Source organism: Cnephaeus nilssonii (genome assembly GCF_951640355.1).
Source record: "Cnephaeus nilssonii genome assembly, chromosome: 11".
Lineage (NCBI taxonomy): Eukaryota > Metazoa > Chordata > Mammalia > Chiroptera > Vespertilionidae > Cnephaeus > Cnephaeus nilssonii.
The window spans coordinates 44,592,207-44,620,176 of record NC_137082.1 but is presented as its reverse complement, the minus strand read 5'-3'; the positions used below and the strand labels follow the sequence as shown (position 1 = coordinate 44,620,176).

Genomic DNA, 27,970 nt, shown 5'->3' with positions numbered 1-27,970 from the left:
GGCAGGTTTCCTGCTGTTGGAGAACACATGATTCAATGGAACAAGGAAAGTCAGAAAGTGCTGCTGGGACTGGAGAAATCAGTATGAGCTCGTCGTGGTTTAAAATTTATACATTTTTATACCTAAGAAAATAGATCTAAAGGACATAGTGAGATAACTAGTGAAATTTCAATATCAAATGTGGGTTTGATAATAGTACTGTACCACTATTGAATTTCTTGATTTTGATAAATGAACTCTGGTTATATAAAAGAATGTCCTTATTCTTAAGAAATTCACAATGATGTATTTAAGGATACTGGAGCACAATTCACTCTAAAATGGTTCAAGAAAAAACATATACATACACAGATACACACATAGAGAGCACAGCCCGGCCAGAATGGCTCAGTGGTTGAGTGTTGACCTATGAATCAGGAGGTCACAGTTTAATTCCCCATCAGGGAATATGCCCCAGTTGCAGGCTCAGTCTCCAATGTGGAGTGTGCAGGAGGCAGCCGATCAATAATTCTCTCTCATCATTGATGTTTCTATCTCTCTCTCCTTCTCCCTTCCTCTCTGAAATCAATAAAAAATATTTTTTTAAAAGAGAGCACAAATAATATAGCAATATGTTTAAACAACTGGTAGACCTGAGAATAGGGTATGTGGAAGTTCTTTGTACTATTCTCATTGCTTCTCTGTAATTTTGAAATGATATCAAAATTAATAGTTATCAAAATAACTAACTGCAAAGTAAAAGAAAATGGAAGCTCTTTTCTTCTGGAATCTGTAATAGGCAATTATGATTGGCACTAAAGAGAATATAATTAATATCTGTGCACAGAGGTGACAGAAATGGAATGCAATACAAAGAAAGCAGCATTTAGGAAGAGTACTGACCTGGGCTTTGGGTTATTCTGTGGGGATCAGCCCTGGGATTCGGGGTCCCAACCCCTCAAGAAAGTTCCTCTTAACACAATGGGGCTCAATATTTGACTAAGAACTATCTCAGCCTAATTGTTAAAAGTACTACAAGGAGGACTTAAGACTTTTAAATTTACCTTATTTCCACTTAGGCGGCCACATGTCTCGTTGACCCAGCGCCACAAATTAGCTGGAAAAACAAAGCAAAGATAAGATCTTCATATTGCTTCCTATTTCTAATTCAATATCACTGACTACTATGTCAGTTCCGTATTATCTTTATACATAACCCTCTGTAAGTTTTTCAGAGAGACTTCTTGAGAGTGAAAACATTCAAAAGAAAATCAACCTTTTAAACACTATAAAGACATCTTACCCATCCTGCTCCATCAAAAACAAAACTTTCTGATCCATGCAAAGCCAAATATGATATACTAATGTTCCATTGAATATCTTCGGGCACATTCGAGGGTATCAGAGCTGCTGCTAGGACGACAGACACTCTCAGACCCTTAGCAATTAATCTTTGACTATAGGGCCTAGGCTGGGCATTGTAGGGGAAAGGAGACAACGTGGGTCTAGGAGACTGACTTTCCAGTGAACCAGCTCAAATATACGTACACTAAAAGTCAGGTGCATGTTGGAAGGCTGCGGCAGACCCCACTGAGTTCCAGCAGGCCCGAAATCTTTTCCCACTATACTCTGTTGCTTCTCAGAAGAGAAGAATATGTTCTGTGGTATATACAAATTATATCCCCGTCAACTTTTTAAAATAGACATGATAAAATTTAAAAAGTCAAATCCATGAATTAAAAAAAATACTATGAAATTATATCATGCAAAGATAAAATTTTATTCCACCTCCACTGAATTCTAATGTTGAATTCATGGGTTGTAAATTCTCCATAAGAAGATAATCAAGTCATAATCATAGCTAATGGCACCCATGATGTGGCCTTGCCAAGTTTATTTAACTTCTCTGTTTCCTTATCATGAAACACGGGAAATAACAGTGCCTACTTCATAGTGCTGTTGGGGAGATTTAGTTAGTACATGTAAAATGCATACAGCAGTGTATGCATTTACTGAATAAATATTCAATATATGTCAGTTAGTGCTATCATCATCATCATTATTCCATTATTATAAAATTACATAAAAATAAGGGTACTCCAAATAAAAGGAAAATTGCAACTCTTTCTTTGTAGACAATTACAACTGGCGCCAAAATATTTGTGCACAGAGATAATAATCATAACTACTATGACAATCTTTCTCCTAGAGTATTTGTGTTTACTTATACATAAATAAGCACAATGGATTTTATTTGTTTTGCCAGAGAACAATGAATTAGGCATAAAGGGTATTTGATCTTAGTTTAAGCACAACCACCTCAAGGCACTTACTTTAAGCAGATCGCTGGATGGAGTCAATAGGCAACATACACATCTTCCAAAGCATATACCTTGAAATGTATCTATTTTTAAGATTCATTTTCAAAATCCCCCATAGACACCATACCTGTTAGTGCTTTCCCTTTTTTCCTGTAGTAAACACCAGAGATGACAGCAGCAACTAATGCCACAGATACGAAGAGAAGCAGGATGATCAAACTGGGCAAGAAAATCTGGGGCTCTGTATCAGAAAAAGATTGAAAAATGGTATTAAAGGTGATTTCATTTTTGTCTCTAAGCTCAAAAACAAAACCCTTTACATCAAGGCCCAGAATCAAGGCTGCTGGTATGGAATAAGAGAAGTATGAAGGCCACGACCCTGACTGCAGGTTTGTCATGGAGCACTCTTGTTCCAAAGGGTGGAGTCACCAACATGACCCGGTCCCACGGTCCTACATCACTCCAGTGAGGCCAGTCCACGACACATCATCTGTACAAATGTTTCTACTTCAGAACAACTCAGATCCTGTTTACCAGGCCATCCAGCTCCATCTTTGCTCACCTATGGACACTTCAGTCTCTCCAGGGTACCAGCCTCCTAGGCAAAAGGAAGCCCCTTATCATACCTCTTTCCAAATAACCACACGGCCCCAGGGTTGTCATTTTTATTCCTTCGGTTATTTTTAGTATTATCTTCAAAAAATGGTCTTTTAAAAATGCTGCTCTGACTGGGTAGCTCCATATCCAGAACCTTAACGCTGGCATCTTCAGTCACCATCTTCTATCTCCTCAAATGTCAAATCTAAACCCCCGATTTTCTTAATCAAAGTTCATTAACCCTGTTCTTCTGTGGCCCAGGTCCTCTTGCCTCATTAGAAAGGCCTTCTTTACACGTATGCCATCCCATGTGCTGTGATATCTGGACCCACCTCCAACTGTCTCACTCACCTGCAAAAACAGCAGCCACCATTAACTGTCACTTTCTATCACTCTTTGACACCATTCTCAAGATTAATTTGATCTACAAATGATAGCTATAATCCAACAAGTTGCTAACTCTGGTTGGTGACCAAAACTGTGACCACCACCAGCCTACTATATTTGGGCATTTTAATTTATGTTTGCAGCTCAGTTTTCTTTTCTTATTTTTATATATAAAAACATTCTTAGTTCTCCATTCCAGAGTAAAATATTATCATGTAAACAACATATCTAGAATTAAAATACTGACAAAAATGAAATACTAACCTAACCGTGGATGGGATGAGATGGAAAGGGAGAGATGAGCCCTCCGGATATGGCAGGTAATCTGGGGGAAATCTATAAGAGCTGACTAGATCGGGGCACATCTGTTTTTAAGCATAGCATTTGGGGGAGGGGGATAGAAGAGGGTAGGATAAATGGTGACGGAAAGATACTTGACTTGGGATAGTGAACACACAATAATACAGTGTACAGCTGATGTGTTGTGGAATTGTGCACCTGAAACCTGTGTAATTTTGTTAACCAGTGTCACCCCAATAAATTAAATAAAAAGTAAAAAAATAAACATACCATTTGGTAGTTCTGTAGACGGCAGAGAATAACTACAGACCACGTCTGATTTATCGGTCCCATGATGTGCTTCCATCTGTCCAAGACTGGTACAGCTGTGGGGGCAAAGGGAGTTAAATGCTTCCATTTTATATTCTTGTTTTTCAAGAAAATATACAAAAGGCTCTAATCCACTAGACTGCTAGCTCCTTCATGAGAGGAACCCAGGTCTTTCTGGGCATTTGGATCCCCAGTGCCTGTCCACACATCATCCAGGAAGACGAATGAATGAACAAAAGTAAATGCTGCCATGTTTTCTAAGAACTACCCTGAGAGTATGGCCCAAAAGACAGTAGATTGGTGTCTGTAGTATAAGAGATTCTAAATGCTTCAATTGCCAGGGGATAAACTTTTTTTTAAAAAAAGTCCTTATTGGTTTTAGAGAGAGAGGGAGGGAGAGGAAGAGACAGATAGAAAAGTCGATGAGAGAGAGACATCAATTGGCTGCCTCCTGCACACTCCCTTCTGAGGATCGAGCCTAAAAACTGGGCATATGCCGGACCATGAATCAAACCAGAAAACTCTTGGTACATGGACTGATGCTCAGCCACTGAATCACACTGGATGGGCACTAAGTGATAAACTTTTGATGAATGCTCTTTAGAAGTTCAAAACACAGAAAATCTTCTCAACATAAAACTTGGATAAGTGGATTAGAAAATAAATATTTAATGAGAATTCATATATTGGGAACTGAAAGAATCATTATGTAATGAAAGGACCCAGGTTCCACTATAGATATACTAACATAAGTGTGAAATAGTATATATGAGGTGATTCATTCAAAACAATTAATTACTGCACAAGACTGAAAACAACCTAAATGACTATCACTAGGGAACTTACTAACTCAGTTATGGCACATCTCTACAATGAAATATTACGCATCTATAAAAAGCCATGAAGATCTAAGTGAACTAATATGAAATGAGCTTCCTTCAAGATATATTATGTGAAAAAAACAACCATGGTGTTTACAGTATGCGAACATTTATGTAAACAGGAGGCTTCTTTATGCACATACACACATCTCTGGACAATAAAGCAGTAGTGTTGGGAGAAGTGTGTGTGTATGGGAGGGTCATGAGTGAATGATAACAAGTGTCATCAATCATTTTCAACTACATAAGGTTAGAAAAGGAGGCTGAAACTCTAAGTCGAAGATTAAGCCAAACTGAATCTACAAAGTAAGGCATGTGTCTGTCACACCAGGTTGAAGGCTGGTTGGACGGGTTTATTTTGCCCACACTGAACTGACAGGCTTTTCCCATTTTGAATGTGGCTTTGAGGGGAAGCCTCACCAAACTCAAACAGTCTGTGTCCAACCCCGATGAGACCGTGGCGGTTGAGTTGCTTAAAATCAACACACTGCCTGGGCTCCTTCGTTGTCACTTACTTGGTCCAGGGTTTGCATTTTTCTGTGGAAGAAAAGGCGTCGGAGAAATAGCCTACAAGGCAGGGCTCGCACACCGTGTCTTTGTTGAGCTGCACTGTCAAAAAAACAAAAGGACAAACAGAAAAAACAAAGCCAAACAAGGACACTTAGATATCGGCCAGGATGGTGGTCCCTCTGCCTCTCACCTCCCCACCGCTCCCAGCCCTCGCTGCCTGTGGCTCATTGCTTCAGCCCCCACAGGCTTTGGAGGGCCCTCCATCCCAGCAGTAGGTTCAGGGTTATTACGTTCAGGATAACCCTGTGTCAGGCCACTAATGCCAGTATCTGAGTTAGGTCCTGACCCTTTGCTGTTGAGAACCACTGTCCTGGTCACTAATACTCTGTTTCCTAGCCGGGGAGCCTGCTGTCTACCTGCTTTAACCAAGCACCTGCCTGATCTCCCCTTTCAGCCTTTTGGACTTATATTAACCTTGATCCACAGAGAGTGGCAGTCCTCTTATCGCTTGTAAGGACAACTTCTTGACCTGACCTCTCTGACCAGCTTAATCTCACCAGTTCAAGCTTGGGAGTGACAACAGTTTTCTTAAAAAAACAAACAAACCCAAACAAAAAAAAACTCCTACAGTTCTCTTTCTATGAAACCAAGGGCAGGTAGCAAACTTTTTCTATAAAAGACCTTATGGTAAATATCTTTTGCAGGCCCTCTGGTCTCTGCTGCAAATACTTGTAGCATGAAAGCAGTCATAGGCAATATGTTAAAAAAAAAAAAAAAAGGATGTGGGATGTGGCTGTGTTCCAGTAAGACTATTTACACAAACACAAGTGGTGGGATGGATTTTGGACCCCTGCCTTAAGCCACAGCACTGAAAGCAGGAATTGATCCTGCTTAGTAAGCTTTCTTCAGCACTCTCATATTCCACGCAAACTATATTATTAAAATAGGAAATGTCTCAGATTTCCTATGTCTATTAGCTGCTGACATGTGTAGACCTTTGGGAATTCCAATAAAGAACATCGACTACCGTGTGGTATCATGATCACGCAATTGACTTGCACCAAAACCACAAATTACTCTTGAAATTAGTAGCACTTCTGTGATTACTTTCATGAATAAAACACTAAAATAAGAAATTACATGTTCTTTTTCCAGGGTCAAGTGGGAAGTATCTTCTTGATTTCTGCATCTGCCTCAGTAAGTAGGATACCTCCCCCACTTAACCTATTTGATTTGCCTTAAAATGATAGTAACAAAAGCCCAGTTAACATCTAGTCAACTCACATAAATTCAAACAGCTTTTAAAAAGATAAACATACTCTAGAAGAGCAACCCTTAAAAAACAAAGAGACTTCTTAAGGGGCTACAAGGCAGCAGAGCTTAAAGCTCATTGATTTCCCTACACTGGGCTTCCACATCTGTTCCTTGTAACTGACCTGCCCGGGGGCATCCTGCAGGTTCCCTGTCCCTGTGAGAAGGCACACTCTTACCCAGTCCAAGTCCTAGGACGGTGCCAAACCTCTGAGTTGCCAAACGGAGCAACAAGTGGAAATACTGGTGAAGGCAGAGCCCCTGCATCCAGAGTCTCTCAGTACTGTCTCTCCCTATCTAAGGACAAAGGTGTGACAATAGAAACAGGGTAACTGGGACCAGGTGGACTTGTTCTCAATTCAAATATCATGGACCCTTGAACAATGTGGAATTTAGTAGCAAACTTTTTTTTGCAGTCAAAAATCTACATATAACTTTTGACTCCCCCAAAACTTAACTACTAACAGCCTACTGTTGACTAGAAGCTTTACTGATAACATTAACAATTTACATGTATTTTGTAGGTTATATGTATTATATACTGTATTCTTTTAATAAGCTAGAGAAAATAAAATGTTCTGAAGAAAATAAAAATCATAAACACTGTACTGTACTTATCAATACTGTAAGTTTTTCAAATCTGCATATAAGCGGACCTGTGCAGTTCAAACCTGTGTTGTTCAAGGGTCAGCTGTACAGTGCAAGGTAGGGCAGGAGGGAAATTTTCATTCACCCATGTCATCCCCTCTGTCCTCCATCTATTGCCAAAGAATGACCCACTCCCACAGGAGCAAGGTGGAGAGAACATCGGTCAGGAATAAAGAGGAAAAGGGGACAGCACCTTTTTTCATGCAGGTGACAAACTTGCAGAAAGGCTCCGGGCCTTGTCTGAGAATCAGAATTCAGAAGGGAGCCGGCTGTCACAGGGAGATTCATTTCAAAAACTGAAAAATCAAGTCAACTTGGGGATGATCACTTTGTAAGTTATATAAATGTCTGCTCACTGTTGTACACCTGAAACTAATGTAATGTTGTATGTTGACTGTAATTGAAAAATAAAAAACTTATTTTTAAAAAAGCAAGTCAGACTTTTTTAAGAGAAAGCTTGTCTGGTTTACTTGATATATTTGGTACTCAGGATTGACTGTGCCGGTTAAATTCTCTGACGGATATTTTCCTCATTATAAACTGAAATGAATAATATTTTAATTCTCTTAACCCTGTCCAAGTATTCTGGGTTAAAAAAAAATGCCTCCAAGGGAAAGATTAACGGGTATAAATACTAGTAAGTTGTTACATCTTAAAGAAACTGCTTTGGTATACTTCCTAGAAGTCAGGATGTAGTGACGATAAGAAACACTTTTCTGAGTCACAAAGATTATTTCTACTTATTTACTTTCAACAAAACTGAAGGACAGAGTTGAGTTCTTAACTGAGCAATCGTTAAACACAACTTTGATGTCACATCACTGTGTGATCTGGGACGCGTCACTCAGAAAGTGCTGATAGGGTTGAGGACACTCCTGTCACGGGAGTCCTTCCTTAGCTGTTTAGCTACTTATGTGAACAAGTTTCTCAGCACTTAGTGGAAACAGGATTGATCTTGAATTCTGTTGCATTTTAGCAATAAATTTTATTCAACCCGGAAGATATGAACTAATTGGGAAAAAAAACACCTCCAATCATTCTGCAGTTTGTATCCATTCTTGACCTATTGTGTAATAACTGCAGTAACAATTTGGTCCAGAAGAAGTGTTTTTAACCCCTAGCACCCCGAGTCACAAGAAGTTTTTTAAAATTAAGATTTCAAATAGGTGCATAATTTTGGATTTGAAAGAGTATGAAAGGTGATTAGCAAAAACCCTCCAAGCATAAAAATACATTAGGATAAAATTCTGCAGGGAAGGTGAAATGAATACAAATCAAAGGAGGGGAAGAAACTATATCTTTCCCACAGGTGAGGCGATGAGTGCATTTTAAAATAGATTACGGTGTTGATACTCCATTGAAAATTTTAGAATATGTTACTATTGCTATCTTTCCCTGGAAACGAAATCCTTAGCAACTCTTTAAATTCGTAATAAAAATTTTGAGCTGTCAAGTTAAAAATATGCTAGGGAGTGCATGATTTTTTCCAAATTCTGCTAAGCGGATGCACAAATTTGTTGGTGTGTGTGTGTTTTAAACAGTTGGAGGACCCCTGCATTATCGGGTTCTGTCCTAAACGGGGAGCATAAAGCTTCGCAGACGGAGGAGCCTGGAGACCAGCACGTGGGCCAGGCGCTCACAGGTCCTTGTTAGAACCAAACCTGGGGCTCCCTTCTCAGGGGACCCTCAAGCTCCTCCCGCGCCACCTGGCTCCCCGGAGCGTGAACGACGCAGGGAAGCCGTCTCAGAACCGGCTTTGGCCTCCAAGTGATTGCAAGGCTTGGTGAGAGCGGATGACGCGGGAAGCAACCCCCGTACCCGGGTGCCGGGCGCCTAAGCCGGGCGCGCACTCGGCGTTGCGGCGGCAGCAGTCACAGTCCTCGCTCCAGTGGTAGCCGGCCGTGCAGGCGCAGCGCCGCGGGGCTGTCCGGTTGCCGGGCTCCACCGCCACCAGGGCCTTGCCTGCAGGCGAGAGAGACAGGGCAGTGAGGCAGTTCGAGGATGCATGGGTGGGGGTGCACCCCATGCCAGCCCCTCACCCCTCCCAATTCCCCCAATGCAGTGCCCGGCCTCCTCCCAGACATTGACGCATTCAGGTCACTGGCTTTCAGGAGCACCGGAGTCCCTCAGCTTCCTGTGCCAGCACTGAAACATCCCGGGGGGCGTTTCACTCTCAATAATTAAGAGAGTTGAGGGGCTTTTTTTTATATATAGATTTTTTTAAATATATATTTTATTGTTTTTTTACAGAGAGGAAGAGAGAGGGATAGAGAGTTAGAAACATCGATGAGAGAGAAACATCGACCAGCTGCCTCTTGCACACCCCCTACTGGGGATGTGCCCGCAACCAAGGTACATGCCCTTGACCGGAATCGAACCTGGGACCCTTGAGTCCGCAGGCCGACGCTCTATCCACTGAGCCAAACCGGTTTCGGCTCGAGGGGCTTTTTAAAAGTCAATTTTCATGTTTGTAGGAAGATTAAGGGCTGGAAGTTTATGATCACTGATTACTAATGCGAAATGGACTTCATAATCTCTCGATTTTTAGTAAATTCAAATGTGATAAATAGCCTTAACACCAATGCCAGATAGGACCTAAAAGAACGGGGTTCCTGGAGATCAGGGGTTCCTCCTGAGATCCTGCAGGGCCACAATTATTCAGAGTCCAAAGACTGGGGTCACTGTGTGATTAGCTAAGTGGACGAGTAGAGAGGTGGGACGTGAAGACATACTTGGAAATTTGTCTCTCCCACAATAATACATTTGTCTTTTCTCACACCTCACAGCAGAGTGCCCTCCTGTTACCCCAATCTCCTGGGCCTGTCCAGTCTTTGTGAGAGAGAGGTGACTGCTCACACACAGTTGATCCTCATTAGCCACTGATTCAGGTCTGCAGTTTCACCTGCTGGCTAAACTGTCATCGTAGCCCCCAAATCAGTACCCCTGGCACTTTTGCAGAGTGGGGGGGGGGGGGGTGGGAATTTCAGCCCCTGGGGACCTGCCAGGTGAGGGTGAATAAGGTAACACGTTCTGCCTTAATGTTTCAGCTCTCATACTGGAAACATGTGTTCTTTTAGGGGTCTTTTTAGAGTCCTATTTTTTGGCATTTTTGTGTTTTTTGTTGGTGATTTCACTGTTTAAAATGGCCTCCAAGTGCTTAGGCGCTGTCTAGTGCTTCTAAGCCCGAGGAGGCTGCGATGTGTCTTATGGACAAAACACTTGTTAGAAAAACTTGGTTCAGGCATGAGTTACAGCGCTCTTGGTTGTGAGTCTAATGTTAATGAGTTTATTTATTACATAAAGTGTCCTTAAACAGAAACGCACATAAAACAAGGGTATATGTTGATCAGTTGACAAAAACGCTGTGACCAGAGGCTCACAGGAACCTGTATTTCTCCTGGGAACGGCAGTTCAGTATTTGCTAGTTCAGTGTCTGTGGTGCTTGTATAGAACATAAATGCGCCGAATGGTGAGACTCAACTGCACAAAAACACGACACAGCACAGTAACATTACTTAAAACAGCCCTTCCACCCTGTAGGACACACCTCACCGGATTGTCCAAACAGCCCTTGTACTGTATAGTCCTGAACACTTCTCGGAGTTTGTTATGGACTGATGTTTGTGTCCCCTCAAAATTCCTATATTGAACTCTTAGCCCTCAATGTGATGGCATTAGGAGGTGGGGCCTTCGGAAGGTGATTAAGTCATGAGGGTGGAGCCCTCAAGAATAGGATTGGTGCCCTCAATAAGAAAGACAACAGAGAGCTTGCTTCCTCTCTCTGCTCTCAGACATGAGAGGGCCCAACAAGAACGCTGCTGTCTTGAAACCAGGAAGAGGACCCTCACCAAGAACCCAGCCATACTGGCACCCTGATCTCAGACTTCCAGCGTCCAGAACTGGAAGATGTAAATTTTAGTTGTTTAAGCCACTCAGTCTGTGGATTTCTGCTATAACAGCCTGAACGAACTAGAACAGAGTTCCATGGGGAAAAGAAACAAACAGGAAACAGGGAAACCTGGTCCCTCCTTAACTGACTAAGTGGCAGCTAGCAAGGGGGGAGGGAAGGAGCACATTTCTTATCCCCATTCGTGGGCCCAAGCATGGTGAACCTGGAGAAATCTCCATTCCCTTCCAGTCCCACTCTCTGAGGCCCAGGCCAGCTCAGCGGCACCAAGGCCCAGTGTGTACAAACATGTGCATGATGCCTGGAACACACACGGACACTGTCACGTCCTTGAAAAATTCTAATTCCAGTATCCCACTCAAATGCAAGTGAATGTAAGCCTGGCATATCCTTGAATATCTTAACGAACCAGGCTTTGCACTTTAATCAGTTTTGGCAGTAGACAGATGATTCTTTATTTCCAAGAGACAGCAATGAGTCAAGGTCATTACTAAGTCGTGGGAAAGAAAAGAGACTTGATCAGATGCTTCTGCTCAGTGGAGTTTCCATGTTACCGTCTCCAAACAAAACCTGCCAGCTGTCTCTTAACACATTAGGAAAATTACGGTTTTAAAAAATATTTATTTCCTAGTTCTTTCCACTGGGAAAGAGAAAAACCTACACATAAGAATCAATCCAGAACCAATGAGCCTCCATAGCACCCAGGTCAAGGTCTCTAAATAAGATGTTCTGCAGAAAGTGATCAGGAATTCCTGGAGAAATGACTGGTTCCAAGGACAGGGCAGGAAGTGTCCCAACGTGAGCCAGGAAGCAAGGGAGCTCGTCACGATACCTGGGGTTGTACCAAAGGTGGGGCCACCGGGAGGTGGGATGAGCTGAGCACCAGGAAAACGAATAACTGCAGTAGACTGAGACACCTCAGATATGTCTAAATTCATGAGTTCATAATATTCACGCAAATCCTTTGGAGAAAGCTGGATGATCAAGTCACTGTGTTTTTTTTTTTTTTGTGTGTGTTTTTTAAATATATTTTATTGATTTTTTACAGAGTGGAAGGGAGAGAGATAGAGAGTTAGAAACATCGATGAGAGAGAAACATCGATCAGCTGCCTCTTGCACACTCCTTACTGGGTATGTGCCCACAACCAAGGTACATGCCCTTGACTGGAATCAAACCTGGGACCCTTGAGTCTGCAGGCCAACACTCTATCCACTGAGCCAAACCAGTTAGGGTTCAAGTCACTGTTTTGAAGAGTGGTAAACAAAGTTGCAGCATTCATTCCGCCTTTCCTGTACATAGTGTACTTCGGGGTAATGAATCATTGATGGGGGGAATTTCCCTTTACAAAGCATCCCAGCTAAGAAATGAAGGAATGATAGAACTGGATCACTGCCTAATGAAAATGGACCTAGGCCGTGATTGTCAATAGCTGCTAATATCACATACAGAGAGAAAAGCAGCTGTTACATGGTTCCTGACATAACTACATCATACCAACTACAAAGGAGTTTTGCCAAAAACAAAACAAAACAAAACAAAACAAATCAGAATCTGAGCAGCCTTCTAGATCTCACAACCACTTTATAAGAAATGAAGGAGACGAAAGAAAAGGCTAAATGGCACCAAGGAGGTGCAACCAGCAGCAGCCAGGCTGTGGGAACCACAGGATGGACAACAGGATTTCTCCCAGATAAACTGAATGGGAAAGGGAAAAAGAGGAAGGAAAGGAACCTGTAGGTTGAGACTTAAGAGGCATATTTTGATCCCGATTCCTGAAAATAAACTATAATTTTAAAAAAATTGAGGCAAAAAAACCCACAGCAGACTGATAAAGAGATCAAACTGTCAAGTTAATAGGACATTTATCATTTAGGAAGAAGACTCGAGAGTCCGAAGACCTGACGTGGAGTCCTGCTTCGCACTGGATAACCTTGAAGTCATTTAACCTCTATTAGTCTCAATTTTCTTCATCTTCAAAATGGGATCATGTGGTTACCTCACAGGGGTTTTTGTGAGGATTAAATAACACAACACACATGGAAACACTGGGGAAATATTCTGTCAACTCTAAGATGTGTTCCATGATTAAACTGCAACACAAACATAGTCCAGAACAAAAGTTCTCAGAGAAGAATTTTAACACGGCGCTCCTGGGAGCTGAAGCCCATCCTGCTGTGGTCAGACTCTGTCCCCCAAAGACGCAGCACCGCTGAATCTGAAAATACCATTATCCCCACTTCCTGCTGACATGACTGGCTCACCTGTATCGCAGACTTTATGCAGCAAGCATTTGTCTTCTTCATTCCAGGTGTCCAAATATTCATCCCTGCCGCAGGGCAGACAGACACTTTCCGAGGTAGTAGTGCATTTGGCAGACATGTACGTTCCTTAAATTAGAAGGGGAAATACACTAATCAGAAAGATCCCAAAAAGAAAACAGCAAAAATGCACCAATTTACTGGACCATTTACATGACCACGGTCCCAGGAAGTCCCCCAGAGACAGTGTGATACAGGAGACAGGGCCACATCTCCCAATGACGCTCCTCGGGCTCCCAGCTGGCTGAAATAGCCTCTTTGGGCTGCTGAGCCTGTGGTCACAGGGGTCTTTTAGTTCTTCCATGGGAAAGATCATTCTTTCCACCCCGAACCTCTGCCGAGTAAGGTAAAGAACAAGGGTTTTCAAACTGGGGCCTGTAGAACTGGAGGGGTTCCCTGGGGGCTAAGCATGAGGGGTTTCATTTCATCCCTTCCCTCCTATCTTCAGAATGTCACCTACTGTCAATCTGGACACACACCACACACACCACACACACACACACACACACACACATACACACACACACACACACACACACACACATGCTGGATCTTGGTTCTGCACATCCAAGAAATATTTGTAGCTGAGATATCTACGCAAGCATGTCAAACTTGTGGCTGGCAGGCCACATGCCCCGGCCACGAGTTTGACATGCTCGAGGGTCTTGTTAACTACCTTTTCCTCAGAGAGGTGTCTCCTCCCCAGAGCAATGAGTGAATGGGACCCCGTGGACTTGGGAGTTCATTGGGGCTATAGAGATGTGTGGCCACATTCTGGCAGAACAAGTTTGGGGCAGTCGTTGTCACCAGCCCACCTTCTGCTCCTCGGCAGGTATATATGTGGGGAGAAGGTGTAACAGGGTGTAGGCAATTTCAGCAGCAACAATTCCGGTACGGCTCCGCCACCCCCAATTTTTTAATGTGACAGTACTTTTCAATAAGAGGTGAATTTCTTATTTTGAGAGTTTGAATCACAAAGTGCTAAAACATGCTTTTAGATGCCTTCTTTTTTCCTCAAGAAATAGTGTTTTGGAAAATAGCATTCCAGCATGAATGAAGTACCAGCTTATGAAATTGCTTTTCATTTTTAAGTGATTTTATCTTCTGAAAGAAAGGATTTTGTCTTCAGAGTGACAGACATTACCACCTGCCATTACCATAAAAAGTCCATCCAATTTCTTTTTTCATCTGGCAGATAGAAATCATTCCTTAGATTAAAAAAAAAAAAAATTCCCTTTTACTCCCGAGGGGCGATGAAAGGTGGCTCAGAAGTACAGACCTGGCTCACATTTGTTACAGCACCGTCCAAAACGCTCATAGTGCCTCTCGCTGGCACACGGAGGGGTGATCTGAAAAGTCACCTGAAAGAAAATGACACCAGGCAGGGGTTATGCACAAGTTCTTCCTGAATAAAGCAAACAAACAAACAAACAACAAAATGAATCATCAAACTACGTTTTGGAAAAGCATAAGAAAACACCATCAGCCGTCCTGAGACTGCTTAATGTAATATTATTAACCCCTCCCAAAAGTCACTTTCCTATTCTAGCCCATTTCCCCCAAAAATATATACAACAAACGGATCCTGGCATGAAAATCCACTTAAGCATGTAAAAGTATTTTGGTTATGCTCATGGCAATATGAGAAATGAAAGGAAAACTGACAAACTGGATGCAGAAGTCTGACAACTGCTGTAGACAAGCCACATAGGAAACTGGCCCCATGTCTGTGGGTCACATGATGGATGACATGCTCAGTCAGCTTTGATCATAAACTGTAGGAGGACACAAGGAGGTCCCTTAGCAGGTACAGGTGGGCAGAAGCAGACTTAGAGTTGTTCGCATGGGAAATAACAAAACAATTAATTAATAATACAAGATAAACTGTTTCTTGTGCTCACAATATAAACCTACTCTTGCCCACCCTTGTATATTACACAAGGGGATCTCAAATTTGGTCTTATAAGCTACCTCTGATTTCTAAAAGATGTTTAACCCTGCGTACCTTTTAAAATGTTAAACATGCAGAGAATATTAAAAAGTGGGACACCAAGCTGTGACAGGAGCTCTGTGGGCTGGGAGCGAGGAGGCCTGACCGCCTGCTGGCTGAGGGACCCCGGCGAACCGCTTTTTGGGTCTCTGCTTCCTTTCTGTTTGATTCTAGTACAAAGGCTAATTTCCAAATCTGCCCTGTAAGTAAAACAAACCAAAAAGCCAAGTCCCGTACATTCACTCAGAGATTCTTATCAATGTGCCGCAGAAAACCTCTTTTCAGCTTACTTGGTGTCAGAAAAAAAGCACGCGCTGACAGGCAATCATGTAGAAATTAACAGTGAAACTGAACAGCTGAAGAGACACCAAAGGATGCCATACCAGGGTCAAGTTCCCCTCCGGGGCCCAGGGATCCAAAGTCACACACTTGCCCTCCAGGAGTTTATACCCTGGTGTGCTCTGATGGAAGCCCATGGCCCTATGTCCCTGAAGCCTGGGGCTGGTTTCCTAAGGCACGTGACAATTATTTAGTCTTTTTTTTTTTTTTTTTTACAATTATTTAGTCTTGCAGGATAAATACTAGTCGGCCAGATGGGGGAAAGGGAACTGGCAGGTGGCGGTAGGGACAGAGGGAAAGAAGACTTAAGAGAATATGAATAGTTCAAACAGAGGCACTGAGGTCTGAAACGGCATATGGGGTGGGGTGGAGTGGGGTAGAGAACGCCAGCAGAGTTGGGGGGAGATGAGCACAATGACACAGGGAACTTCCTCTGCACGTGGATGGCAAGTGTAGAAATCACATAGTTTAGAAGCCACACATCCCCAAAATACCACCTTTATGGAAGGAACTGCCATAGAGAGAGCACCAGCAAACCCAGGCCGGCTGAGTGAGCGGGTGGGGACCTCTCTGACCTCACGCTGGCCCTGCAAAGGGCTTACAGGAGGGACGGGTCCAGGATGGTTACTTTGAGGTCTATGAGAAAGTCAAACATGTTCCTGGAGCCTTGGATGAGCCATGTGTGCCAAAAAGCTTGTATCCAGACTTAGGCCTGGCTAACATGCCTGTGGACACTGGGCAACATGAACTGGATGCTCCCCAGGCATCACCACATGACAGGGGCTCAAAGACCGCACCATGAGCCCAGTGGGAAGGAGGAAGAATAACGAACCAGAAATCACAGCACCACTCCTTTCTGGTTTCTTTTTCTCTTTGCTTTTATAGGAACCTGTTTCTCTGTGGGCTGCTGTGCCCCTTCTGTGTCTAGCACAGTCATGCACGCGCATGGGAGGGCGAGGAGCAGAGGCGCGGCGGTAGAGGGGAAGGAGGTTGGCGCACATTTGTCGGGTAGGATGCATGTGAACCCTGCTGCAATGCTGATGACAGAGGCAAACGAGATAACGATGTGGTTGGGCTGTGTTTCAGATGAGAAAGGTTATCAATGGCGTCTGACCCACAAGAGAGCTGCAACAGTCTCTGTAAGATAAGCGCACACGCTGTGTAACATACGCAGAAAGGTTCTTTTTAGGGGAATTTGGTACAGGGCTACCCCGAAGCAGCTGCGCAGGAACACAGGTGCTAGCCGTGTCCTGGGCTCCAGATCCTGGTTCCTGCTGAGCACGCGGACAATCTCGTTACAAGCCTAGGAGTGTGGCTGTGATTCACTCAAACCCCCCACCGTCTAACCCAGGCTTTCACCTCCCGGCAAAAATGGGGAAGTCACTGATTCCAGAGGTGACCAGAGGTCCTAGTTCCTAACCAGACTGTCACAGATTACTCATTAGGATTCGTTTCTGTCTCCTAAGCTTACTGAGGCTTTACCTAGACACATCTTTTTCTAAATTGGAGATACAATTCATACACCATGAAACTCAGTCTTCAAAAGGGTACAGCTTGCCCTCACCAGTTTGGCTCAGTGGATAGAACATCAACCCACGGACTGAAGGGTCTCCAGTTCGATTCCCGTCAAGGGCACATGCTCTATTCCCCACTCTGACTGAGGCCTGTGCAGGAGATAACCAATCGACGTGTCCCTCTCACATCAATGTGTGTGTCTCTGTGACTTCCTCCCTTCCAATCTTTCTAAAAATCAATGCAAAAAATATCCTTGGGTGAGAATTAATAACAACAGAAAAGGGGGCACAGCTCAGCAGTGGTCGTGCAATGGCTGCTGCTATTGAATTCCAGAGCATTTTCCTTACCCCCAAACTGACAGGTCTGCTAGACAGACCTATAGGATTACAGGTCTTTAAAGGAGCAGCAGCGATTTTGCTCCTGGGAAAATCGGCTGTGGGAGGCAGAAAATCACGGTGTTAACCTAATCTAAGGGACAGCTGAAACAGAGCCTGACTTTGTTCTCCAGGGACGTTCTATACTTTGCAGTACACCTTCAGCTTTCAAAATGGCAATAAATATGCCACTTAGAAAACAGCAGTCATACATGGATCTATTTAAGGGCGTATGGCTTGGGGACAAAGAGAATGTGGGACATTCTCTGAAGGTGCCTGCACATCCAGGAGGCTGTGCCCTCGTGGTCCTCTCTCCTACTGGGTCCTGACTGTCTGCTTCCAGCGTTCTGTCCCCCCACAGCAGAGCCCCGCTCTAGAGGAACCCTCTGTTAGAGGAGGAGCAGCTCCCCAGGCCTCGCCCAGCATGCAAAGCCCACCCGCTACTGGGCTCACCCAGATCCTGTGCAGAACCTCCTGGGACAGGCTCCCCACTTTGCTGTCTACACCACAGTCCTTGTGTTTGTGACTACCAGGGAATCCAGGTCAGACTCCCTGGCCTGTCTTGCTTTTGCTGGTCCCCTGGGGACTTGTCTCTCGATACTGTAGCCCAGACTGGCTCTGTTGCCTGACTCCCAGATTCCAAGTCCCTTAGTCCCACCTGCTTGGCTCAGCTTCCTGTTATCCTGTGCTGGATCTCATTCATGCCAGTCTCCCTGGCAGGCCTGCCGCATGTATCCCCGAAAGGCATTTTTGTTTGTGAATGAATGAACGTTCTTCAGCCCCTCCCAGTCTGGCCCCTCGTTTTCCCTAAGGAATTCTAGTTCAATATCTACCATCTCACCAGCCGCTGGGGAGAGCCCCCAAGCTGCCCACGTCCCTCCTGGGCCTCGGGCCCTTCCCTTCCAATGGCTCAGAATTTGGACCCGGCTCCATCCTCCAAGACCAAGCTCCCAATGGCTGTGAGGTGGTGGCCCTCGTAATCGACAGCAATTCCAGCAAGGCGGTCATTGATAAAAGCATGCTCCTGCTTGAGTGGTATGGAAGTAATCTCCGGGGAGCAGCGGGGTTCAGCACACGTCTGCAGTTCTCGGGAAACGGCGTGATCCTGTCGGCCACCTACCCTCTCGTGCCGCAGCAGAAGGCATTTGGTAACTGAGCTGAGATGTCCAGCTTTTAGTTATCTAGGTTTGTTGCTAGTTCACCTTTAACCCTTTGCACTCGCTTGCTTTTTTCTCGATTCCTGCTACCGATGCTAACCGTGTGGAGTCACACTCGACATCCAAGTGCAAAAGGTTAAGAGTGAATTGTTTCCTTCTAAAACAACAGAGCTTTTGAACCATCGTTGTTTTCATTAAGCAAATAAAGCAGAACCACTTTAAAATTGTCTATTTGCTGAAGAAAGGATACAGTCACATAATACACAATGTAAAAGCTACCACAGGCTCCGGGGGAGTCTCCCTCCCCGGCAGCCCTCCCCACAGGTAACCAGTGTCACCATTTCTTGGGCATCTTCCCGCAGGTAGAAAGAAGACGTGATCTGGGACCCATTGGGGGAACTATTGTGGATAGCAGCTGCCTTGGAGGCCAGCTGGGGTCAGGTCTGTTTGCAGTGCTTGTGTCTGGAACTTTCATGTGATTTATGATACTTAAAAGTCTTATAAAAAAAACGCCATGGGTTAACAGGGTCCGAATACAGTTCTGAATCAATAAACTACAAAAATGTTTGGGGGCACACAGGCTGGTGTTCATTTTAACCAAGAGCTGACAAACTCTTCTGGAACAAGCATGTCCACAGTCTGTGCAAGACTTTGGGAAGCAGGAGGAAGCTCACAGATCATCAATCAAAATTCTGTTCATAGCCCGGCTGGTGTGGCTCAGTGGTTGAGCGTCGACCTAGGAACCAGAAGGTCAAGGTTTGATTCCCGGTCAGGGCACATGCCTGGGTTGCGGGCTCGATCCCCAGTAGGGGGCGTGCAGGAGGCAGCTGATCAATGATTCTCTCTCATCACTGATGTTTCTATCAATCTCTCCCTCTCCCTTCCTCTCTGAAATCAATAAAAATATATATTTTTAAAAATCTCTTCATAAAGAGACATGGATTTATTTCCTGATCCAGAGCTGAGGGCTTTTCTCATTTTGAAAAGTCCTGTGCAGAAGAAACCTAGCACAGAGCTACAGAGAATCGGGGTCTGTTTTTAGGATCCTGCAGGGCAGGTGGACTGGAATATTTCTTTTTCCTGCTGTTCGTCCATCCAATTGCGGTGAAAGTCATCATAGAGATAAAGCTGCTTTCCTGCTCTATTGAAAATCCTCGCTGACGTGTAACAAAGCAGAAAGAAGCGTGGCCCCTTCGGGCAAATTGAGGGGAAATGAAGCCAACCCGGGAGAGCAAATGCGGGATTTTCCATAGATAGTATTTTGTAAAATATCATCCGTGACTGTAGTTGAGAACTGGGCTATAATGTAAGTAACGATGGCATCGAATTTCTGAATGCTACAGTAGAACTGAAAGATGTGGTTTTCGTTAAGCGAGAAACTATTAAATTCGAAATAACACCTTAATAATCCCGCTGCCCTTGAAACAAAATGTCCTAATGAAAGTCACCATTGAAACTGCTCCTGCCCAAAAGAGAATATGAGTAAATTTCTAGTGACTGTGTCCCCAGAGCCCCAAGGTAGCGTCTTTCCTTGGCTGGTCTCACACCAGACCACTTTCTCTCTGAAGCTGTTTGTTCTCAGCAAATAAAACTGAAATAGGTACGTTATAGTAACTACAAAGAAAGCTGTCACTTCTTATCTGTTGCTTTGAATGTCTCTATTCTGAGCTGGCTGAGCAGACAGGCCAGAGAGAGATCCGAGTTTCTCCCTCACAAACATTGCAGTTATGAGTCAAAACGCTGACCCTTTAGCTTGAGATGTTGAGGGGGGCCTTTTCGGTTTTGCCCCTTTCTTAGCGCCTTTTCCCCGGGGGCTTCCAGATGTCCTCTATCTGCTCTAGCTTTCTGTTTTTGATCATGGCACAGCCACGTGTCTGCTAATGGAAAAGAAGCATCCCACCATCGTGCTTCTCGGTTAAAAGTTCGTACCTGGAAGCGGAAACCATCGAGGAGTCATTGATTGTTCAGAAATCAGACAAGACAGGTTTCTACAGAAAAGTGAAATGCTAACTACAATAAAGGCTGGCATGCCAGAATGTGGGAATTGCATGGAGCCGAGGTAGGGGCCGGGAGAATAGGGATTGAGGGGCGGAGGGTGGTACCCGGAGTGCTGATGAAGAGAGAGGAAGGAGCCTGGCCAGGTGGCCCCACCGGTGAGGGCAGGTGGGCTGCGGGGCAGGAAGATTTTTCTACCAAGGACAACTCTCAGAACTGAGCTTCCACGGTGGCCCCGACAGACATTTCTTTTCTTTTTCTTTCCTTTGTAGTTTGTTTTTTGACATTTTCCTTAATAAACTGTCTACATTTTTACAATGGGAGGGTAAGAAAAAAAAAAGCCAATTCTAAGCCTTAGTCTGCTCACCTGTAAAATGGGGCTAATAATTGTGCCCACCCCGCTGCACTAAGGGTCAGACCTACGGTAATTCATGTAAATGACGCAGCGTTGGCAAGCGGCAGCACTCAATGAAAACGGGCTGGCTTCCTCCCTTTGAAGACCTTGCTAGGAGGCTGCGGGGAGAATGAAGTAATCCATTCATCACTGAGCAGAGGCGCACACCTGGCCTGCAGTCAGGAGAGGGGGTGCTCAGGTGCACACCTGAGCAGAGCAGGATGCATCAGGACTCAGATCGCTCCCCGAGGGCATAAACGAAAAGGAGTGTCATTGGGAAGAAGAAAGAGCGAGGAAGACAGGAAGGGGATGACCCACACAGGAATCCTGTCCGACACGTTCCTGACACCCCAGCCCCCTGACTCTTCACCTGCGTGACCAACGAAAGCTGTCAGCGGGGGGCCTGGAAGAATAGGTTTTTCATCAAAGAGGCTTATTTCTGGGAAGGCCTGATTGATTTCACATCAAGAAATGCTTTCTCATGGGACTGCAGTCCTGACAAGCGGTCCGAGTCATTTCAGTGGCTTTCCGTCTGGGGGCTCAGTCAGTGACATAAGCCACCCTTGGTTTGGGGCAGAGACAGTTAGTTACTCAGGGTGTCTGCTGATAAAGCGGCCTAGATCCTATCTGCCAGGGATTCTGCTAACTAGGACATCACTGAGTTATGACTGAATGCCCTTCTAGACATTTCCACTTTAAATAAACGTAAGAGAGAGAATGTTAAGCTTACAGGTTTACAGAGAAAGCAGCAGACTCAATTTTCTTTTGGACAAACCCAAGCTTCACGCTTCATGCTTCACAATATTACACAGGCATTTATAGAGATGGCATCTTTATAAAGACATAAAGAGAATAAGGGGTGGCTTTGGGGATCTCCCGGGCACCCCACTGGATCACCTGGTTCACTCCACCTGGGGATGCAGTGAACTATGGAACACGTTAAAAACTCCAAAGCCCCACTTCTACCAGCCAGGTCCTTGGTTTAAGTCATAACGGAAATGGATACAGAGAATCAGAGAGTTTAAACAGAAAACTCTCTTGAGTGTTTAAAATATACCCGTATTTTCCGGCGTATAAGACGACTGGGCGTATAAGATTTTCCTGGGTTAAAAAGTCGTCTTATACGCCGGAAAATACGGTAGTCCAATATATCTAATCCATTACATCTAATCCCATCAATATAGTCCAATATACCGTATTTTCCGGCGTATAAAACGACTTTTTAACCCAGGAAAATCTTATATGCCCAGTCGTCTTACACGCCGGAAAGTACGGTAAGTCATTTCACAGAAATGTATTTCACACACAGCTCTTGAAAAAAACAAAAACAAACCTGCTGCCCATAGAGAGGTCCAAGTATTCTGTGAGTGGTACACTGTTAAAAAATGTGGCCAGGCCGAAACCGATTTGGCTCAGTGGATAGAGCGTCGGCCTGCGGACTCAAGGGTCCCAGGTTCGATTCCGGTCAAGGGCATGTACCTTGGTTGCGGGCACGTCCCCAGTAGGGGGTGTGCAAGAGGCAGCTGATCGATGTTTCTAACTCTCGATCCCTCTCTGTAAAAAATCAATAAAATATATTTTTTTAAAAAATGTGGCTAGTTTAAGAAGATTGTGAAGGAAATTATGACTGTCACATACCAGTATTACAATTGACCTGCTACTAAAGGATGTGGGGCATTCTGCGATGCATTTTATGAATGTGTTTCCACTGAAAAAGAGTATTCAAAACGCCAGCTCGAAAGTCTTCATCTTAGTGGGTCGAGTCCTACTGGACTCATTGAAAATCACAAATATGGACCAACTCCTTCCTCCATATAGAGACTGTGCGTTGATAAAATAATAGAGGAAGCCCAGTCATTCCTTCGCCTGCCTCATTCGCCTTTCCCTTGTAAACGCTTTGTCACATAATTACGAACAGATGATAAGATTTTTGTCTGGTCCAGGGTTGAACAGTAGAAAGCATCCATCTCTTTAGAGCTCTACTACTTCACACCGTGGGAGACATCTTTTCTGGGGTCTCACATATAGATGTGCAAGGGACTGCCGAGTGCAGGGCTAACAGAATTAGCCCGCCCCAGCCCTCTCAAAGCACTTCGCACAGGAGGACACAGACAGAGGAGAGCAGAGGTAGAGGTCAGATTAGTTCAACAAAGTGCCACTCTGGATCCTGGGCTCTATTTGCAGGAGGGAAAGAACGCTCATCTCAGATTTCGCTCTTTCTATGTATGTTCCTTGAGTGCCTTTTTAGAAAAACTTTGGGGTACCGTATTTTTCGGCGTATAAGATGACTGGGCGTATAGAAGATTTTCCTGGGTTAAAAAGTCGTCTTATACGCCGGAAAATACGGTACTTTAAAAACTTTTTTATTGTGATAATATATATAAATAAAAATTTGCCATTTTAACCATTTTTTAGTGTATAATCCAGTGGCATTAATTACATTCACAATGTTGTGTAACCATCACCAACCTCTTTATCCAGAATATTTTCATCATTCCAAACAGAAACGTTTACCCATGGAACTCCTCTTTCCCCCTTCTATCTAGCCCCTGGTAACCTCGATTCTACTTTCTGTCTCTATGAATTTGACTACTCTAGGGACCCCTTATAGTCATACAATATTTGCCCTTTTATGACTGGCTTATTTCACTTGGCATAATGTCTTCAAAGTTCATCTGTATTGCAGCATGTGTCAGAACTCCATTCTTTTTCTCTTTTTTTTCAATTAGCAATAATCACACCTCAGATAAACCTCATTGGCTACGATACTGCCACTGCGCAAAGCTGTGAACTCCATTCATTTTTATTGGCAGAATAATATTCTAGTTTGTGTTCCACATTATATTTACCCATTCATCGACTGCTGGACACTTGGATTGTTTCTGCCATTTGGATACTGTGACTGGTGCTACAATAAATATTGGCACACAAGTATCTGTTGGAGGCTCTGTTTTCAATTCTTTGGAGACTATACCTGAGTCATAATTCTATGGTTAGCTTTTTGAGGAACCACCGAACTGTTTTCTGTAGTGGCTACACCTGTTTAATACAATCCCACCTGCAATGCAAGAGAGTTCCAGTTTCTCCATGTCCTCACCAACATGTTATTTTCTTGGTTTGTGGTAACAGCCATCCCAGTGGGTGTGATGTGGTCTCTCTCTGTGGGTTTAATTGCATTTCCCTAATGATTTAATGATGTTGAACATCCTTTTACATGTCTATTGGCCATGTTATATATTCTTTGGAGAAGTGTCTACTCAAGTCCTTTGCAATTTTTTATGGGGTAATTTATTTTGCCTGGATCTGTTCTCATGACTCAGTTTAGTTGTTAATGGGACAGGGATGGAATCGGAGGGCTGTAGGACTCTTAGATTCATGTTCACCACTTTGAAAGACATCCTTGATTTTCCTGTGGGAGAAAAATGCTCTCACTCTACACAGCGGTTCTCTAGAAAATAATCTAGGAGGTTCAGCATTTAGGTAAGACATGTTCAATGAATTTACAGCCTAAAAGTGGGACAAGTTCAACCTATAGTCATTGCTTCCTCAACTATTAACGGAACACATACTATGTGCCAGAGACGATGTTAGGTTCTGAGGATACAGGAGATGGACACTAGACAGAGGGAGTCCTTCTCACAGGAGAAGAGTGACAAGGAACAAACACATAATGAAATCTGGGTGTGATAACTTTTGTGAAAAAAATAAAAGAGGGAAAACGATGGGATGAGGACGGGAGCCTCTGAAAAGCTGACATTCAGTGGAGACCTGAGTAAAGTGGGGGAACATGAAATTCACAGCCAGGTCAGGAGGAGGGGTATTCTCGATGGATGTCAAAGCACTTGCAACGGGCCTGGGAGGGAATGTGGGCGACATGGTCAGGCTACTGCAGTGCGGGGAGGGTGGTCCATAGAGCCACACCACTGATGGCAGAACTTATCCACATCATGAGTTAATATACACCCGCAGCACCAGGCTTCCGTGATATTGACTTTGGGTTCAGATCGGAGGACACTGCTGTCACTCCGCCAAGGTTTGAATAACAAGCACATCATGCTGTTTTCATTACCAGGCAGGAACTACATTTCCCATAAGAGCATTTTTTCATTTTATTTTTAATTGTGATAAAACACACATACTATAAAACTGACTATCTTAACCATTTTGCCACAGGTATTTTTCAAACAGATATTTTGCACAGAAAAAAAAAAATCTGACTTAGGTCAGAATAAAACACACACACACACACAAATAAACAAAAACAACCCTTAAAAATGTAGAGTACCGGTGGCCTATTAGATGTCTTGGCATAGTCACCACTTGATTTAGCAAACAGTAAACAACGGACTCTCTTGAAAGCTGCTTATTTTCCGGACACATCAGCGTCGTTGCCCTCACCACCTTGACTCCAGATTTGCTCCTTCAAGGAGAAAGGGTGGCTGCTCTCACTCAGACAGGCGCACCTCAAAGCTCCATTGATCTTCACGCAACCCTTTCTCTCTCTCCTCACAATGCATTTATTATCTCCACCTCGGAAACAGAACATATGCCCCAAAGGAAAATGAAGAAATAACCTTGCATTTCAACACTGTAATTGCAAGTTTCTTTGTCTTCCGGAGAGATAAAGAGTTTAAAAAGTTTGCAGCTGTGAGCTACCTGAAATGAAAGTGCAAGGTAGGTTTGTTTCCTAAACACGGCAATTAGGATGGCTTTGACTTGTCCCTGTATTACACTCAACATTTCCAAAGGCACCAGTGAATGCTCCTTTATTCTCCCAGTGGTTAAGGTCCGCCTCCCCGCCTTCTTAAATTAAAAACAAAACAAAAAAACTTGCATTCATTCCAGAGGAGAGCTACTTTCTCTTCTTTCCTGTAGTGAACATCAATGATCCCTGTGCTCCCAGCACCCTGATCTGCTGGAGGCCAAGGACCCTTCTAGGCTCTGCCTTCATTCTGGGGGTGCACCAAGATAATAAGGTCATGAGCCCCCAGAGGGGCCAGGGAAAGGACTAGACTGCCCCTGGCCCTCAGAGTCAAGTCCAGTGCTTCTCATATGTGCATGGGATCACCTGGAAATCTTATTAAAATACACATTCTGATTCAGTAGTTCTGGAGAGGGAGAGGGAGAGAGAAACATCTATGTGAGAGCAAAACATCAAATGGCTGCTTCCTGCATTCCTCCTACTGGGGATTGAGCCCGAAACCCAGGGCACGTGCCCTGACCGGGAATAGGACGATGCCCAACCAACGGAGCCACACCGGCCAGGGCAGAGAGTCTGTACTTCTAACCATGCTGCCATGTGATGTTGATGGTCTCTGAGCAGCACGGTCAGAGATTCCAGTAAAGACGAAGGGCCAGAACTTCCTCATGTTTTCACACACCGTACAGAGAGAACCAGCTCTCCCAACGCTGGACACCACTGATTCTGAGCGGGAGTGAAGACAGAGTTGGCCCTTAGGAAACACCTACTGCGGTCCTGCCAGGCACGAGGCTACAGACCTGACTTTCCTGGCCTTGCAGCACCCTCACAGGTGCTCAGTGGGTTAGTGATTAGAAGACTGAACAGTGCTAAGCATGTAGCAAAGGCTCAGACTCCTGTTCGATCAATGAGTAATTTTTCCTGAAGGACAAGTTTGATCTCATAACTTCCCTGTACAGAAGACTATCATAGTTTCCTACTAGATCTGAATCAGATTCACACTCCCAAGCACGGACTTGGAAAGACTCCACCAATTTGCGTGCAAAACTAGAGCTACCCAGAGGGGAGGGGCTGCAAAATCAAGATGAAGTATCTCTTCCTGGGCTCAAATTCTGTTTCCTAACCGGGACGGAATATGGGTCTGCTTAACTAACATACAACACAATTGCTCTGCCTCTCATGCCTGTCACTCACCCTGGGAATGGGGTGCCTCTCACACTGGATGAGGCCCCGGCATGAGGCCACCCTAGACCCGCTTCCAGGCACGGAGGAGCCGGCACCCATCACTCTTCAATCCCGCACCCGTGGGGACTGCTCTGCACAGTGGTTATTGACAACCAGTTGGTTGTGCATGATGGTGCCTTAGCCATTTATAATTTACCCATAAATAGGCCCTCAGTGGCCTGGTTACAGGGATCATGTTTTTATGGTTTCATTGTTAAATTTTGAAACCTTGCGACCATTAGATGTTGATGCATTAAAGTTTAGGACCAAGATTCCAGTTGTGTTCCTGCTGAGTTTAATCGTCCCTGTGTGTCATGGGGTCAGAGGTCTGTTCCAAGATTTCTTGCTGCTGTGCACTAGTAGCACATTATTACCCTCCACCCAAACCCCGCTGGCAGCTTCCTATCTCGCTCCAACAGAGAGCTGGACGCCTGGCAGTGACCCCAAGGCTATCTATGCTTTGACCCTCTATGTCATTCCAACTTTTCTCCTGCTGCCGACGGAGAAAAACGTCGGTAATAGAAATGACTTAGAGTTGTGCCAGGGTAGACACTCAAAATAGGAGCTCAGGTCACCCGGGCCAGGAGAGGCGTTCCCAGATTCACTGTGATTATAATAAGACAGACAGAACCTTTAAAAATATAATCGAACTAGCCCTGACCGGTTTGGCTCAATGGATAGAGCGTCGGCCTGCGGACTGAAGGGTCCCAGGTTCGATTCCGATCAAGGGCATGTACTTGGTTGCGGGCACATCCCCAGTATGTGCAGGAGGCAGCTGATCAATGTTTCTCTCTCATCGATGTTTCTAACTCTC

At 44.3% G+C, this 27,970-nt stretch overlaps 1 protein-coding gene across 2 annotated transcripts in view; it reads right to left on the bottom strand.

The window, feature by feature from the left end:
• Positions 1-27,970, bottom strand: part of TNFRSF11A (TNF receptor superfamily member 11a) — a 50,170-nt gene that overhangs the window by 14,374 nt on the left and 7,826 nt on the right. For both annotated transcript variants that reach the window (XM_079784624.1, XM_079784625.1), the window contains exons 2-8: positions 14,749-14,830; positions 13,413-13,538; positions 9,062-9,205; positions 5,290-5,383; positions 3,855-3,949; positions 2,428-2,541; positions 1,044-1,096 (exon numbers count right to left, since the gene is read on the bottom strand). In XM_079784624.1, the coding sequence (XP_079640750.1) occupies positions 1,044-1,096; positions 2,428-2,541; positions 3,855-3,949; positions 5,290-5,383; positions 9,062-9,205; positions 13,413-13,538; positions 14,749-14,830 (708 nt within the window). The remainder of the gene's footprint in view (positions 1-1,043; positions 1,097-2,427; positions 2,542-3,854; positions 3,950-5,289; positions 5,384-9,061; positions 9,206-13,412; positions 13,539-14,748; positions 14,831-27,970) is intronic.